This window comes from Haematobia irritans, chromosome 1, assembly GCF_050003625.1.
Source record: "Haematobia irritans isolate KBUSLIRL chromosome 1, ASM5000362v1, whole genome shotgun sequence".
Lineage (NCBI taxonomy): Eukaryota > Metazoa > Arthropoda > Insecta > Diptera > Muscidae > Haematobia > Haematobia irritans.
The window spans coordinates 218,335,804-218,352,553 of NC_134397.1; the positions used below are offsets into that span (position 1 = coordinate 218,335,804).

A 16,750-nucleotide genomic window follows, 5' to 3' on the forward strand; every position below is an offset into this window, starting at 1 on the left:
TAACTAGAACTATGCTATTTTATGCCACACAACTGTCTTCTCAAATCCGTTTGCTTTCCTGTGCGTTTTCCTTTTGTTTTTTTTTTGTGTTTGGTTTCAAGTGAAACTTATTAACTTTTACTATTTTCTATTATTTACTTATTTATTGTTTAGGTTTCCGAGCTCTTTACGGGGTGAACAGTTCTTGTTTGGTTTACTTGTCAGAAGTTTTTACAACGGTGTTCTATTTTCTTTATTGTTTACTGCTGCTGCTTTGGCTATTTACTGTGTTTTTTGTGCGGCCACCATTGGTCCAGAAAAATACACAAAAGTGCACAAAACAAAGTCTTTGGACCGTTTGGTTTTTTGTCAGAGTTCATGGCTTGAGTTTTCTTAAGGTTAGTTAGTTAGATTACCTTCTCTATCCTCCAAGCAGAAGTCGAAGAGAAAGAAGATGTGATGAGTAAATGACAGTGATATAATGGTGATGATGGAAGATAGCCATTTAGGTTTTTCTACTTGTGTGTGGTGGTCTCTTTAGTGGCTTAAATAAGAACAACAACAACAAACAAAAAAACAAGTCCTTTTGGCCACTTTTATTTTCGTTGAGCCATATCAAAGTTTTCTCAAAGGCCCACAATGAATTTGAGAGTTGCGCGAAACACTTGCGGGTCTAGGATGATGCTGCTTTCACTACGACTGCTGGTCCATATACCATTGGCTTATGTTTAGTTCTGATACAAGGTCTGCAATTGATGTGATGATGCGGAGGTGGCATATTGGCGGGCCCTTAGTATATTCATGTGAATCTCCGATGAAGCGGTGGAATTGACAAACGGTGGCATTTCGCCGCCAGCGCTGACACGACAATTTATGAGCTTGTATGGGCAACAGGACTGCAAAAAGGAACACAAAATGCCATAATAGTTAGATTGTCATGGTCATGGATATTTTTTTGTTTTTCATTTATGAGTATATGTAGGTGGATATGACTATACAGATATATATTTATTTATTTGTTTATTGGTATATATGTACATACGTATGTATGTACATGGTTATTTTTTCTTATTATTTACAGAAATTACATACAATATAGTACGATGAAGGTTGATTTTCTTGTTTTTATTAACATTAAGAGGAAAGTGGGAAAAGAGGGAAAAATGCCATCATAGGAAATAAGTTGGTAATGTAAATCTATATATGGATTGAAATTAAATATAAACAATAACGACTATTTAAAATAATAAATATTATAGCTTATTGTTGTTTTGTTAAATTTTTATTAATTATATTTTTTAAAATAACTTAGCTATGGAAACATGAATGGTGCAAAATTTTAATACATTCACTTATACAAGAACAAACGTTAAGTATTATTTTAAGATTAAGATTTGTACAAAAATATTGCTTACCAGTTTTGTACCAAAAAATAAAAAAATATATCACTAAAATATTTCCAATTAAATAGTTAATTGAAATTGAAAACTTTTTTTAATTAAAAAATTAATTGATACAAGTAAATTTCCAATAAAAGGAGAAACATTAAGTCAATTAGCCCAAAGATTGAAAATTTTAAAATTTTTAAATGAAACTTAACTTTTTAATCAAACTTGGAAAACAAAGTCAGTTAAAAAATGATTTATTTTTCATTTTTAATAAAAAAAAATATTAATCAACAAACGGTCATTTAAGAAAGTAATTGAAAATAGTTACGTCTTTAATAAAAAAAAATAAATTTTTTTGATACAATCCAGTTTTTAATTTTACTAAGAACACAAAGTTGGTAAATAAAATGAGTGACCATTTTTTAAATTTATTTTATAGTTTTTTTTTTTTTAATTTATTGTTCCAATTAACAATTTAATTAAAACAATAAATCGATGTCGATTCAAAAATCCAATAAATTTTTTAACTGATTTAATTAAGAAGTTTAATTAAATTATTATTTGAATCGATAAAAAAATTGATTAAGTTTTCCAATCGATTTTCGCAAACAACATCAACTAAATTTTTAATTCAATCAGTTAATTGAAATTTTCAAATTAAATCAATTAATTTTTTAATCAAAAATTTTTGTATGCCCAATTAAAACTGTGATTGATACTATCATTTTCGTGATTGAAGACATTTAATTTATTGGACACAGAAAAAAATATCCCCAAAATGTTTCCAATTAAAAAGTTAATTGAAGTTGAAAATGTTTTCAATTAATAAATTAATTGATACAATTAACTTTTCAATCAAGATAGAAACATTAAGTTAATGATTGAAAATTTAAAAATTTTTAATTAAAATATTAATCGATACAATTAACTTTTTAATAAAATTCGGAAGACTAAGTCAAATAAAAAAGTGATGAACATTTTTTTTTTAATTTTTAATTAATAATGTACTTCAAACAATCAATTGTTATTCCAAATAATAAGTCTACGTCAATTCAGAAAGTAATTGAAAATAGTTACCTTTTTTAATTAAAAAATCAATTGAGTTTTGCAATCAACATCAATTAATTTTTTAATTGAATCAAATAAAAAATTAACTGAAATGTGCTAATGAAATCAATTAATTTTTAATAAAGAATTTTTTCTATGTCCAATTAAAACTGTGATTGATACTTCCATTTTCCTACACAGAAAAAAATTTTACGAATTTTTTTCCATTTAAAATTTTAATTGAGTTTTTAAACCAATCACACAATTTAATAGTAACAATTAAGTTTTTAATTAGATCAATTAATTTTTTAATTGCCTGTCAATTAATTTTTTAATTGATACTATCATTTTTGTGATTGAAGACATTTCAATTAAAAAATTAGTTGGATCGATTAATTTCGTGATTGAATCAGAAAAATATTATTTTGTGTGTGATTGAAGAAATTTCAATTAAAAAATTAATTGGATCAATTAATTTCGTAATTGAATCAGATTTTTTTTTTGTGGATCAATAATTTCATGATTGAGTCAGATTTTTTTGTTTGTAGTATCATTAGAAATGTTAATTAGAGATAAACAAATACTTGATTACAAATTTAATTCACTTCTCTGACATTTGAAATTATATTTTTAATTGATTCAATAATTTTTTTTTGAAAAGCGGATTTTTTTGGAAAAAAGGAAAATTGTTTCATTTTAAAAATTTTTGTTTTAAAATAGTCTCATTTGGCAAAGCACCGATTACTAAGCCGATCTTTTCCAAAAAGCCTCATGTTCCCATTAACTAACTGTAAAAGTTTCAATATCCTATCAGTAAACAGCTGAGAAATATGAAAATTACAAAAAATATATATTTTTTAACATATGTCCCCACACTGAAAAAAATATTGTCGTGAGGTCAAAGATTTCATGTCTTTAAAATACGAATACAAATTTTGCTTAGCATAGAAGACGCATTTCTCTAATATAAAGTTTTTTTCCTTGTCCAAAAGTCGATAAACTTTTTAATGAAGTCATATTGTCCTTATAATTAAGTGATTTGACTTAAAAATGGGTATCTTAACATGAAAGAAAAAATTTATAGGCTAAGGTCAACTTGACTTTAATAATTCAGAAAAATTCTTTAAATTTAATGAAATTGTCTTTAAATTTGTTGTCTTTTTGCATCTTGACTACAAAGCAAAAAATCGTTCAAATATAGGATATGTTTTTCAAAACTTTATTTTAAAGAAGTTTTTTACTTCAAACATAGCATAATTTCTACTGGAAGTCGAGTCCTAATGTGGAAAATAAAGTTGCCGTTAACTCGTTTTAAAGGACTTTGATAGCATATGAAGAAAAAAAGCTGAGAAAGTGAAAAATTAAAATTTGCTTCCTAGAAGCAAGTACACAAAACCAAAATTTAAAAGAGAATTGTGTCTTAAAAGTATCCTTACTTGTATTCTCCGCTTCTTTGGCTCGGAATCAATACCACATTTTTTAAAGTAAAGACAAAATCTTTGGAACCGAGTATGCTTTTTTTTCAGTGAATGTACAATGTTAGGTTAGGTATAGCAGCCCGATATTTCAGGCTTACTTAGATTATAGAAAAAATTTTTATAAAAAACTTTATTTCTATAGAAAATTTTGTCAACATTTTATTTCTATAGAAAATTTTGTCAAAATTTTATTTCTATATGAAATATTGTCCCAATTTTGTTTCTATAGAAAATTATGCCAACATTTTATTTCTATAATTTTTTTTTGTCAAATATTTATTTCTATAGAAAATTTTGTCAAAATTTTATTTCTATAGAAAATTGTGTCAAAATATTATTTCTATAGAAAATTTTATTTCTATAGAAAATTGTGTCAAAATATTATTTCTATAGAAAATTTTATTTCTATAGAAAATTGTATCACACTTTTATTTCTATAGAGAATTTTGTCAAAATTTTATTTCTATATGAAATATTGTCCCAATTTTGTTTCTATATGAAATATTGTCCCAATTTTGTTTCTATAGAAAATTATGTCAAAATTTTATTTCTATAGGAAATTTTATCAAAATTTTGTTTCTGTAGGAAACATAATGTTTCTATAGAAAATTTTGACAACATTTCATTTCTATAGAAACTTTTGTCAACATTTTATTTCTATAGAAAATTTTGTCAAAATTTTATTTCTACAGAAAATTTTGTCCATGTTTGTCCAGTTTTTTTTTCTATAGATTGTAAGGGTAGGTTAGGTATAGCGGCAGCCCGATATTTCAGGCTCGCTTAGACTATAGTAAAATGTTGGCAAAATTTTATTTCTATAGAAAATTTTGTCAAAATTTTATTTCTACAAAAAATGTTGTCAATATTTTACAGAAAATTTTGTCAAAATTTTATTTCTATAGAAAATGTTGTCAAAATTTTATTTCTATAGAAAATTTTGTCAAAATTTGTTTGTCCATTGTTTTTTTTTCTATACAACGTAATATTAGGTTAGGTATAGTGGCAGCCCGATATTTCAGGCTTACTTAGATTATAGAAAAATTTTATATAAAAACCTTTATTTCTATAGAAAATTTTGTAAACATTTTATTTCTACAGAAAATTTTGTCAAAATTTTATTTCTATATGAAATATTGTCCCAATTTTGTTTCTATAGAAAATTATGTCAAAATTTTATTTCTATAAAATATTTTGTCAAAAATTTATTTCTATCGAAAATTTTGTCAAAACTTTATTTCTATAGAAAACTTTTTCAGAATTTTATTTCTATAGAATATTTTATCAAAATTTTGTTTCTATAGAAAATTGTATCACACTTTTATTTCTATAGAAAATTTTGTCAAATTTTTTTGCCAAAATTTTATTTCTATATGAAATATTGTCCCAATTTTGTTTCCATAGAAAATTATGTCAAAATTTTATTTCTATAGGAAATTTTACCAAAATTTTGTTTCTATAGGAAATTTTGTCAACATTTTGTTTCTATAGGAAATTTTTTCAACATTTTGTTTCTATAGAAAATTTTGGCAAAATTTCGTATAGAAATAAAGTGTAAAATTTCAATGCTACAATGTTTCAACCGGCTACAACTAGGGGTTTTCCAAAGATCCACCGTGGCTGATTCTTGGCCGAACTTTCGACCACATTTGGTACTTACTTGTTTTCATTTTATGTAAATGTATAGAGGAAATAACAATTGTCCGTACACATTGCTATCTACATAATGGTACATACATACATACATATTACAAACGTCTAAAATGTTATTTTCCTAGTACTGATGGAGCATTACAATTTTAACTATTTTTACAGCCATTTTAGTTCACACAAATAGACATACACATACACTCACACGCACAAAGAAAGTGAAAGGTTTGAATTTAATTTGCATAGAAAATTTTATTTCTATAGAAAATTTTATCAAACTTTTATTTCTATAGAACATTTTGTCAAAATTTTATTTCTATAGAAATTTTATGAAACTTTTATTTCTATATGAAATTTTTTCCCAATTTTGTTTCTATAGAAAATTATGTCAAAATTTTATTTCTATAAAAAATTTTATCAAAATTTTGTTTCTATAGAAAATTTTGGCAAAATTTTGTATAAAAATAAAATGTAAAAATTCAATACTTCAATCGGCTGCAACTAGGGGTTTTCGAAGGATCCATCGTGGTGGTTATTTAAGATTCGACATTTGGTACTTACTTGTTTTCGTTTTATGTACGTTTTTAGAAAAATAACAATTATTCGTATGCATTACATTGCTATCTACATAATGGTACATATATACATACATACTACAAACGTCTAAAATTTTATTTCTCCTACTACTGATGGAGCATTACAATTTTAACTATTTTTACAGCCATTTTAGTTCACACAAATAGACATACACATACACTCACACGCACAAAGAAAGTGAAAGGTTTGAATTTAATTTGCATAGAAAATTTTATTTCTATAGAAAATTTTATCAAACTTTTATTTCTATAGAACATTTTGTCAAAATTTTATTTCTATAGAAATTTTATCAAACTTTTATTTCTATATGAAATTTTTTCCCAATTTTGTTTCTATAGAAAATTATGTCAAAATTTTATTTCTATAAAAAATTTTATCAAAATTTTGTTTCTATAGAAAATTTTGGCAAAATTTTGTATAAAAATAAAATGTAAAAATTCAATACTTCAATCGGCTGCAACTAGGGGTTTTCGAAGGATCCATCGTGGTGGTTATTTAAGATTCGACATTTGGTACTTACTTGTTTTCGTTTTATGTACGTTTTTAGAAAAATAACAATTATTCGTATGCATTACATTGCTATCTACATAATGGTACATATATACATACATACTACAAACGTCTAAAATTTTATTTCTCCTACTACTGATGGAGCTTTACAATTTTAACTATTTTTACAGCCTTTTTAGTTCACACAAATAGACATACACATACACTCACGCACACAAAGAAAGTGAAAGGTTTGAATTTAATTTGCATACCAATATTAATTGTTATCAGTTTTAGTTTATCTTAAGATTTGTTGTTTTCGTTTTGTTATTGTTATTTTCTTATATCGATAGTCAGTTAGAATTACTACTAAGTTACTGTTATTGTTGTTGTTGCTGTTTAGTTTCTGTGAAAAGTTTCGTTTGTTGTATAAATACTTGTTTAGTTGTTGGTTGTGCTGCTTTTGTTCTTGTTCTTATCGTTTGTGTATTTGTGTTGTTGTTTACAGTTTTGTAGTGTCGGTCGGTTTGTTGTTGTTGCGATTGTTTAACAAGTGGTCGGTGTTAGACACCTTATCAGATATGAGAACGCCATCTATAGAAGAGAGAAACCAATGGTGAAATGAGAGATGAGACATTGTTTTTTTTTTTGTTGGAAAAGTTTCAATTAAACGCAACAACACACACAAACACGCATAATTCAATCGGTGAAGCGCATGAGAAAGAAAGAAAGTTGCCAAAAAGAAATGCAAAAACAAAAAGTTACAAAAGAAAAGTTGCTATGTTAGTTCGTTCAGTGTGTTAAAAAATATAAAAAAATACTCAAAATATTTTTGCTTGGTGTATTGTACAAACTATTATGGTGTGAACATGTCAAAGTGTTAGTAAGCATTTGTGTATTTATTTGGAGAAGGCAGTGAGGAATGAAAACCTGAGGATATTTTAGAGGATAGGAGGAAGTTTCGTAATGGAGATTTATTGTTGTTGTTTTTTTTTAATTTTGAGTTCTTTTAGTAGTTGAATTTTGAATTTTGGTTGGCTGAAAATTCTTTTTTTTGAAATCTTTGATTTATTGTTGTTGTTTTTTATTTAGTTGTTGCATTTTGGTTTGCTGAAAAATCATTTTGTTGAAATATTTTATTTAGCCAGAGTTGCCCTCAGTAAATAGAATAATTAAATAAATCGTAAAATAATTGATGATGAATTGATGATTGATAGCGCCGGAATACTGAACGTTGGTTCGATAAAAACAACAAACATTTTCTTAAAAAGTAGATTTTTGTGCCAAAATGGTCTCTTTTTAACTCGATAAAGGTGCCCCGGAAAGCTCAAACAATTTAAATCCATTTGAAATATAGAAGTTTTAGAAATCTTCAGAATAGATCTCCTTGGGGGGCAACTATCTTCCTCATTCGTCAAATACTTCTGTTTAGTGAGTTTTTAAGTTTAGGTTAGGTTAGAGGTACAGTTATAGTGCCGGCCTGTGTCTTTGTAGATTTCGATCAACCCGTTCTCGGTTGTAAATATGGGTTGCACCCTTTCTCTGGTGAGTTTGGACTAAAGTCATTGAAGTTCGAAAAAGTCCAAGAACTCACCGATGCACAAAAAAACGTTCAAATGGAAAGATCCAAGGAGTTGGTGCGCTTCCACGAAAGTGTCCAGTTACCGAATTTAGTTTTCTCCGATTAGAAACCATTCTAAATTCTGAGCAGTTTGTGAACAAACAAAATGATTGTGTTTACTTGCCAAAGAGGTCAGCTGAAAATGTACGCCTTCGATTGCCCAGAAGAATCCAAGAGCCACCACCTTGATATGCCGTAACGACTGATGATCACTCCCCGCTTGTATTCATCGACCGTGAGGTCAAAATAAATGTTGAATATTATTGGAAAAAAACTATTGACGTCGTGGGTAAATTAAAATTTTCGGCCGCAGATCATGAAGATTCCAACGCGACAACCAAGAATGGCTTAAAAAGGTGCTTCCTCGCTTCATTTCTATTGCACAATGGCCACCAAAATCTCCTGATCTCAATCCGTTGGACTCTTCGCCTGGGTGGCAATTTGGAGGATAAAGTTGAAAAGATAGCAAAGTGTGGATCATGTCCAGACTTTGTCTAAAGGGTGATACGGTCAAAATTTGGTCAATATAAACTTGACGTATTTCTTTCAATTTTGCATTTAAAAAACCTGAACACTCTCATTTGGAAGGTGTGTTTGTAGAATGTTGCTCCTATTTTGATTTTGGAATTCACTCTTCAGTTGTCAAAATGCCGTCCAAGCAAGAAGAGCAGCGTATCAAAATTTTGCTCGCGCATCGCGAAAATCCGAGCTACTCGCACGCAAAGCTGGCAAAATCGCTAAAAGTTGCCAAATCAACCGTTACAAATGTAATTAAAGTGTTTGGGGAACGTTTGTCGACAGCCAGGAAGTCTGGATCGGGGGGAAATCGAAAACCGGAAGCCGCTGAGACGACAAAGAGAGTTGCCGGTAGTTTCAAGCGAAACCCTAACCTCTCTCTCCGAGATGCCGCAAATAAGCTGGGTGTATCGTCTACAACCGTGCATCGAGCCAAAAAACGAGCGGACTATCGACTTACAAGAAGGTAGTGACTCCACATCGCGATGATAAACAAAACACGACAGCCAAAGCGCGATCCCGGAGGCTGTACTCGACGATGCTGACGAAGTTTGACTGCGTGGTAATGGACGACGAAACCTACGTCAAAGCCGACTACAAGCAGCTTCCGGGACAGGAGTTTTATACGGCAAAAGGAAGGGGAAATGTAGCAGATATTTTCAATCACATAAAATTGTCAAAGTTCGCAAAGAAATATCTGGTTTGGCAAGCCATCTGTACCTGTGGCTTGAAAAGCAGCATTTTCATAGCTTCCGGGACTGTCAACCAAGAAATTTACGTGAGAGAGTGTTTGAATAAACGTCTGCTGCCTTTCCTGAAGAAACACGGTTGTTCCGTACTGTTTTGGCCGGATTTGGCATCTTGCCATTACGGTAAAAAGGCCATGGAGTGGTACGCCGCCAAAAACGTGCAGGTGGTTCCCAAGGACAAGAACCCTCCCAACACGCCAGAGCTCCGCCCAATTGAGAAATACTGGGCTATTGTCAAGCGGAACCTAAAGAAGACCAAAAAAACTGCTAAGGACGAGCAGCAGTTCAAGGCAAACTGGCTTTCTGCGGCGAAGGAGGTGGACAAGGTGGCTGTACAAAATCTGATGGCAGGTGTCAAGCGTGAGGCCCGGCAATTCGGATTTGGAAAAGCGAAAGCCTAACTGAATATTTTTCCTGAATTTTATACTAATTGAACTTGAAAAATAAATTTAATTTGATTTTTTTAAATAAACGATTTCACCGATTTACACGCGTTTTCCCTAGACCAAATTTTGACCGTATCACCCTTTAGCGCTTTGGAATATGCCAAAATACCACACAGCCACTTTCCTACAGCATGTGATGTGATGCTTTGTCGGCCTTTTGAAGGCCATAATTCGTACAAAAGCTACACCCTCAAAAACAAAACAAAAAAAAAAAAACAGTATATACGGCCGTAAGTTCGGCCAGGCCGAAGCTTATGTACTCTCCACCATGGATTGCGTAGAAACTTCTTCTAAACACTGCCATCCACAATCGAATTGAACCGGATCGGATGAATTTTGCTCCTCCAAGAGGCTCCGGAGGTCAAATCTGGAGAACGGGTTATATGGGGGCTATATATAATTATGGACCGATATGGACCAATTTTTGCATGGTTGTTAGAAACCATATACCAACACCATGTACCAAATTTCAGCCGGATCGGATGAAATATGCTTCTCTTAGACGCTCCGCAAGCCAAATCTGAGGGTCTTTTATATGGGGGCTATACGTAAAACTGGACCTATATGACCCATTTGCAATACCGTCCGACCTACATCACCACCATAGGATGGGGTATATTAACTTTGTCATTCCCTTTGTAACACATCGAAATATTGCTCTAAGACCCCATAAAGTATATATATTCTAGGTCGTGGTGAAACTCTGAGTCAATCTGAGCATGTCCGTCCATCCGTCTGTTGAAATCACGCTAACTTCCGAACGAAACAAGCTATCAACTTGAAACTTGGCACAAGTAGTTGTTATTGATGTAGGTCGGACGGTATTGCAAATGGGACATATCGGTACACTTTTACGTATAGCCCCCATATAAAAGGACCCCCAAATTTGGCTTGCAGACCCTCTAAGAGAAGCAAATTTCATCCGATCCGGCTGAGATTTGGTACATGGTGTTAGTATATGCAAAAATTGGTCCGCATCGGTCCATAATTACCCAGCAAAAAAAACGTCGCCAAAAATGTAATGAAAATGTTTTTTTCGGATCCGGAAGTGGTGCAAAATTGACGCAGAAGCGATGAAATTAACATGGGCTTGTCATAGGACGGAAGTTCCATTTCAACAGCCGTTGCACTGAATTTGTTCACTTCTTTAGGTGTGAACCGAATGCAATGTTTTGGATGTAAATTAAAAAATTCTGTGATATTTTGTCAAATAAATATTTTTTTATAATTTTTAATGGATTCTAACGCTTGTCGGAAGCGTTTGATGTAAAAAGTTTTCAAAAATTCACAATTTTTTCAGATTGGACTTAGCATTTTTTTCGACAAAATTTAAATGATTTGTACCATTTTATTAATTCTTAATCTGTTTTTAACCTATTTGAAACAAAAAAAGTTAAAATTACCCATTAAAAGTATGAAAAACCCAAGTTATAAAAAATTGAATTAAAAAAACTTCCTGGGTAGTTAAACTAAAGAACATCATTGGGAGTGCATCTTATAGAAGTGCTTTTAAAGTTGTGCCTTTGGAAGAATTTCCAAATTTTTTTGCTGGGTATATATAGCCCCCATATAAACCGATCCCCCGATTTGACTTTCGGAGCCTCTAAGAGAAGAAAATTTCATCCGATCCGGCTGAAATTTGGTACATGGTGTTAGTATATGGTCTCTAAGAACTATGCAAAAATTGGTCCACATCGGTCCATAATTATATATAGCCCCCATATAAACCTAAGAGAAGCAAATTTCATCCGTTCCGGCTGGTGTTAGTATATGGTCTCTAATGGCCATGCAAAAATTGGTCGAAATCGGTCCATAATTATATATAGCCCCCATATAAACCGATCCCCCGATTTGGCTTGCGGAGCCTCTAAGAGGAGCAAATTTCATCCGATCCGGCTGGTGTTAGTATATGGTCTCTAATGGCCATGCAAAAATTGGTCGAAATCGGTCCATAATTATACCGATCCCCAGATTTGACCTCCGGTGCCTTTTGGAGAAGCAAAATTCATCCGATCTGTTTGAAATTTTGTACGTGGTGGTAGTATATGATATTTAACAACCATGCCAAAAGTGGTCCATAGCAGTCCATAATCATATATAGCCCCCCATATAAACCGATCCCTAGATTTGGTTTTGGAGACTCTTGGAGGAGCAAATTTCATCCGAGTCAGTTGAAATTCGGTACATTGTGCTAGTATATGGCCGTTAACAACCATTACTAACTAGGTCCATATCGGTCTATAGTTATATATAGCCCTCAGATAAATCGATCCTTAATCACACCAAAATTGGTCCATATCAATAATTGTATATAGCCCCCATATAAGCGACCCCCATATATCAATTCTGGTTTCCTACGTACCGTGCAAAAGTCCATATAGATTCATAATTATTTGTAGACTCACATACCTTTTTGTATAATATATACCACGTATGGATTAACTCAAAATTTAGAAAACGATTTAAGATACCACAGCCCAAGTAATTCGATTGTTGATGACAGTCTTTCGTAGAAGTTTTTTCGCAATCCATGGTGGAGGGTACATAGGTTAGGTTAGGTTAGGTTAGGTGGGAGCCCGATGTATCAGGCTCACTTAGACTATTCAGTCCATTGTGATACCACATTGGTGAACTTCTCTCTTATAACTAAGTGCTGCCCGATTCCATGTTAAGCTCAATGACAAGGGACCTCCTTTTTATAGCCGAGTCCGAACGGCGTTCCACATTGCAGTGAAACCACTTAGAGAAGCTTTAAAACCCTCTGAAATTTCACCAGCATTACTGAGGTGGGGTAATTCACCGCTAAAAAACTTTTTGGTGTTCGGTCGAAGCAGGAATCGAACCCACGACCTTGTGTATGCAAGGCGGGCATGCTAACCATTGCATCACGGTGGCTCCCTACATAAGGATACATAAGATTCGGCCTGGCCGAACTGACGGCCGTTTATACTTGTTTCCATTAAAAATCAACAATAAATTAAAAATTCTCGTAATTTGCAAAACCTACTCAAAAGAACTTCCATGGCAGCGAAAAAGCCAAACGGCACACATTCAAATCCCAGCGGGGATGAAACTTATTTTTATTTTTATTATTTTTTTACTTTTTTTATTAATTTTCAACTTTTTTGTGAAATTTAATTGTCCAAAACATAAATTTGCACTTAAAATGGACTATTGCATACATTCTAATACTTGTCCAAAAGGACTGTATCAGAAGTAGAAGAAACTCATGGGGGGATCCCAAGATGCCCTTTAGAACAAATGTTTGGGGACTTGTCCAAAAGGACTGCATCGGAAGTTGAAGAAAATCGATGGGGAATTCTGGGATGTGCTTTAAAAGAAAAGTTTGTGGAACAACTTCCAATTTTTTTTGCTGGGTATTTATCGTGTCTATAAAACAGCGGATTCCATAGCAAAATTTTACTAACCGGTGGCGAGAAATTTAAATTTAAAACTATTTGCTTAAATTAATGAATTTAATAGCTATCTTAAGTAAACTTTAAAAGTCTTCACCTTGAAGAAAACCTCCTCCAGAATTGTGACATTCATTACACTCGACCTTTTGTAAGAAATTATTCTGCAGAGATTATAATTAATCACTGTTGGTGATATTCTCCAAGGAAATGACAACTCCCTTAACATGTCGCCTACCTGAGGTAATGCAGCAGCAGGCATCAGTTTCATACCAAAATTCATCAACTAATTCACTTTACAACACAACAAAATCATAATCATCATGAAACTTCATCATTTCCTTTGTTTGGATAGGATGGATGGAATGGATAGCAACAAACATTAAGGATAATTCTCAGGCTGGTGTATACTGTCCGTCCATTTGTCTGTCTGTCATTAAGGTCTAATGTGGGTGCAAATTTTCTCTACCAGGTATGACTTACCTTTAATGTTTTCTTAAATGCTCCACGAAAATCTCGATTAAAGTAAGCATAAATGATGGGATTCAAGGCGGAATTGAAGTAACCAATCCAAAAAAGGATACCCACCACAATGCGAGGTGTGGTACAACTGTCACATAGAGTGGATGTTATGTACCTGAAAGAGAATGAAATAGAAAAAATGAAAATACCAAAATGTAGTCGAATTGAGATCGAGTAAAAGTTTTCACAAAACAGGAAATACAATTTTCAAAAAATTAAAAAAAAAAAAACAACAAAAAATCGCATGCAAAACAGAAGCAAAAAAAGATAACATCACGACTTTAGTCAGATTCTCTTTTCTCAAGGATACCTACCACAGGAAGAAAGGTAGCCAACATAAAAGAAAGGCACTCATAATGATGCCCAAAGTGCGTGCTGCCTTACGTTCTCTTCGCATTGTGGATATGGCCGCTGGTTCCACTTGTATACTAGGACGGGGTTTGGGTATTTGACTTATCTGCAGATGCTTTTCCAAAAGCAGAGCTGCGACTTTTGACCTATGGTGGTGATGCCAAAGAAGTCGGGTTGTTTTTTGTTGTTTTTTTCATTGTTGTTGTCATCAAGTCCATCGTTGGTCAGGTTGTTATCAATTGTTGGTGTGGGTCGATTTTGGTGAAATTTGTGTGTGTGTGTAGGTGCGTAGCCATCAGTATGGACATGGATGAATGAAGACGACCATTGAAAAAAAACGTGTGAAAATTTATTAGCTTTAGTTGAGTAGGTGGATGTTTTGTTGTTTTTTTTTTTTTTTTTGGTATCTGTTAGGTGTGTTATTTCTGTTTTAAATTAACTCCCAAATTTTATTTTGTTTTTATTTTTTTGTACGTTTTAATAAACTTTATTTTATATTTTCTTGAAAATGTCATACTTTTAATAAAATGAAATGTAGACTTTGTCTACTTTAATACAATATATTAAGAAAACCTATCGTAATGATCATTTAGTGATTAAAAATTTAACTAAGCTAATGAGAATGTACACACTATTTTTTTTCAATCACTATAGTATCAATCACAGTTTTAATTGGGCATACAAAAATAAACGATTAAAAAATTAATTGATATATATATATATATAAAATTCAATGTATGTTTGTTTGTTTGTTTGTATGTTCCGAGTTGGCTCCGAAACGGCTGAACCGATTTACTTGAAACTTTCAGAGATCATAGGGAGCCACCGTTGTGCAATGGTTAGCATGCCCGCCTTGCATACACAAGGTCGTGGGTTCGATTCCTGCTACGACCGAACACCAAAAAGTTTTTCAGCGGTGGATTATCCCACCTCAGTAATGATGGTGACATTTCTGAGGTTTTCAAAGCTTCTCTAAGTGGTTTCACTGGAATGTGGAACGCCGTTCGGACTCGGCTATAAAAAGGAGGTCCCTTGTCATTGAGCTTAACATGGAATCGGGCAGCACTCAGTGATAAGAGAGAAGTTCACCACTGTGGTATCACAATGGACTGAATAGTCTAAGTGAGCCTGATACATCGGGCTGCCACATAACCGAACCTAACCTAGGGGGCGTTCATGTGGTGAAAATAAGGTACCTCATTTTTGGACACCTGGTCGCGGACTTTGTCGGACTTTTTGAAAATTGAACCAAAGTTGACCGATTTGCTTGAAATTTTCATTGAAGGTTGGGGTTGACATCCAGACAAAGATCTGCTACTTTATATTTCGATATTTGATGGCGGAGGGGGCCTCCCGTTTGTTCGACTATTTTTAAAGTACAGTGAAAAAGCTAAAATTCTCTAAATTATCTGAGATTTACAGAGAACATGTGGTGAGGTTACGGAATTAATATAGGGTACCCGATGATTTCATATGTGGATGGGGAGGAGGGCCTCCCCCTTGCCCTACTTTTTGAAACTTGGAACAAAATTATGCGATTTGCTTGAAATTTTCATTGAATGTTGGGGTTGGCATCTAGACAAAAATCCGCTACATTATTTTTCGATATTTGGTCGGGGAGGGGGACCACCCCTTTGCCCGATTTTTTTTTTAAGTACAAACAAAACTAAACTCCCCCGACTGAAATTTTACGGAAAAATGGGTTATGAAATTTATATCAGGTTCTTAATTTTTTAATAAAAATAAAAGGGCATAGGGAGACATCCGCTTCTCTTAAGTACATAAAGAGAAACAATTAAAATTTACCGAGTTACTTGAAATTTACAGAGGACTGGGAAGAGGTTACGATATTAATAGTTGATACTTGATTTTGTGACATTTGGATGGAAGAGAGGCCGCCCTTTTAGGCTTATAATTTGCTTGACATTTTCTTGGACGTTTACAAAAGATACGATACATCACTTTTCGATATTTAGTCGGAGACGAGGTCCTCCTCTAAAACTGCAAAAAAAACAACAATCCTTAAGTTTTCTTGAAATTTACATAGGCACTTGAAGGAAAGTTTCAAGAATTTTCAGGGAAAGTTAGGGGTGCTATTCACTACGGTGTTTGTCGATATTGTATCGGGGAAAGTGACGTCTCTTTAAAACAATAGAGCAAAATTTAAACATCGCCGATCTACTTGAAATTTACAGGGACCGTGGGAGGAGGTGATTAAATTTATACATGATTTTTAAATTAGTATATGATTTTTCGATATCTGGTTGGGTAAGGGGAAAATTGAAATAAACTTTGTCGATTTACTTCGATAGAATTTGTAGGGACCATTGAGTAGTTGTGAAATTAATATAGGATACTTGATAGTCCGATATCAGGTCGGAGTGGAGCGAAGGTGGGGGGAGGGTTCCCTTCTGTCCGTTTTTTTTTCTTAAATTGAAAGTAGAGTGTTGTCCGTAAATGGGAACTCGGTACATAATTTTATGATTTTTGCACAGGCTTCTGCCAGA

General features: G+C 32.6%; 1 protein-coding gene across 1 annotated transcript in view; it reads right to left on the bottom strand.

Annotated features, from left to right (window-relative positions):
• Positions 1–592: 592 nt before the first annotated feature.
• Positions 593–16,750, bottom strand: part of Octbeta1R (Octopamine beta1 receptor) — a 100,992-nt gene continuing 84,834 nt past the window's right edge. Inside the window, exons 5-7 of the mRNA XM_075288440.1 lie at positions 14,207–14,389; positions 13,854–14,007; positions 593–875 (exon numbers count right to left, since the gene is read on the bottom strand). Coding sequence (XP_075144555.1) covers positions 708–875; positions 13,854–14,007; positions 14,207–14,389 — 505 coding nt within the window. The 3' untranslated portion in view covers positions 593–707. The remainder of the gene's footprint in view (positions 876–13,853; positions 14,008–14,206; positions 14,390–16,750) is intronic.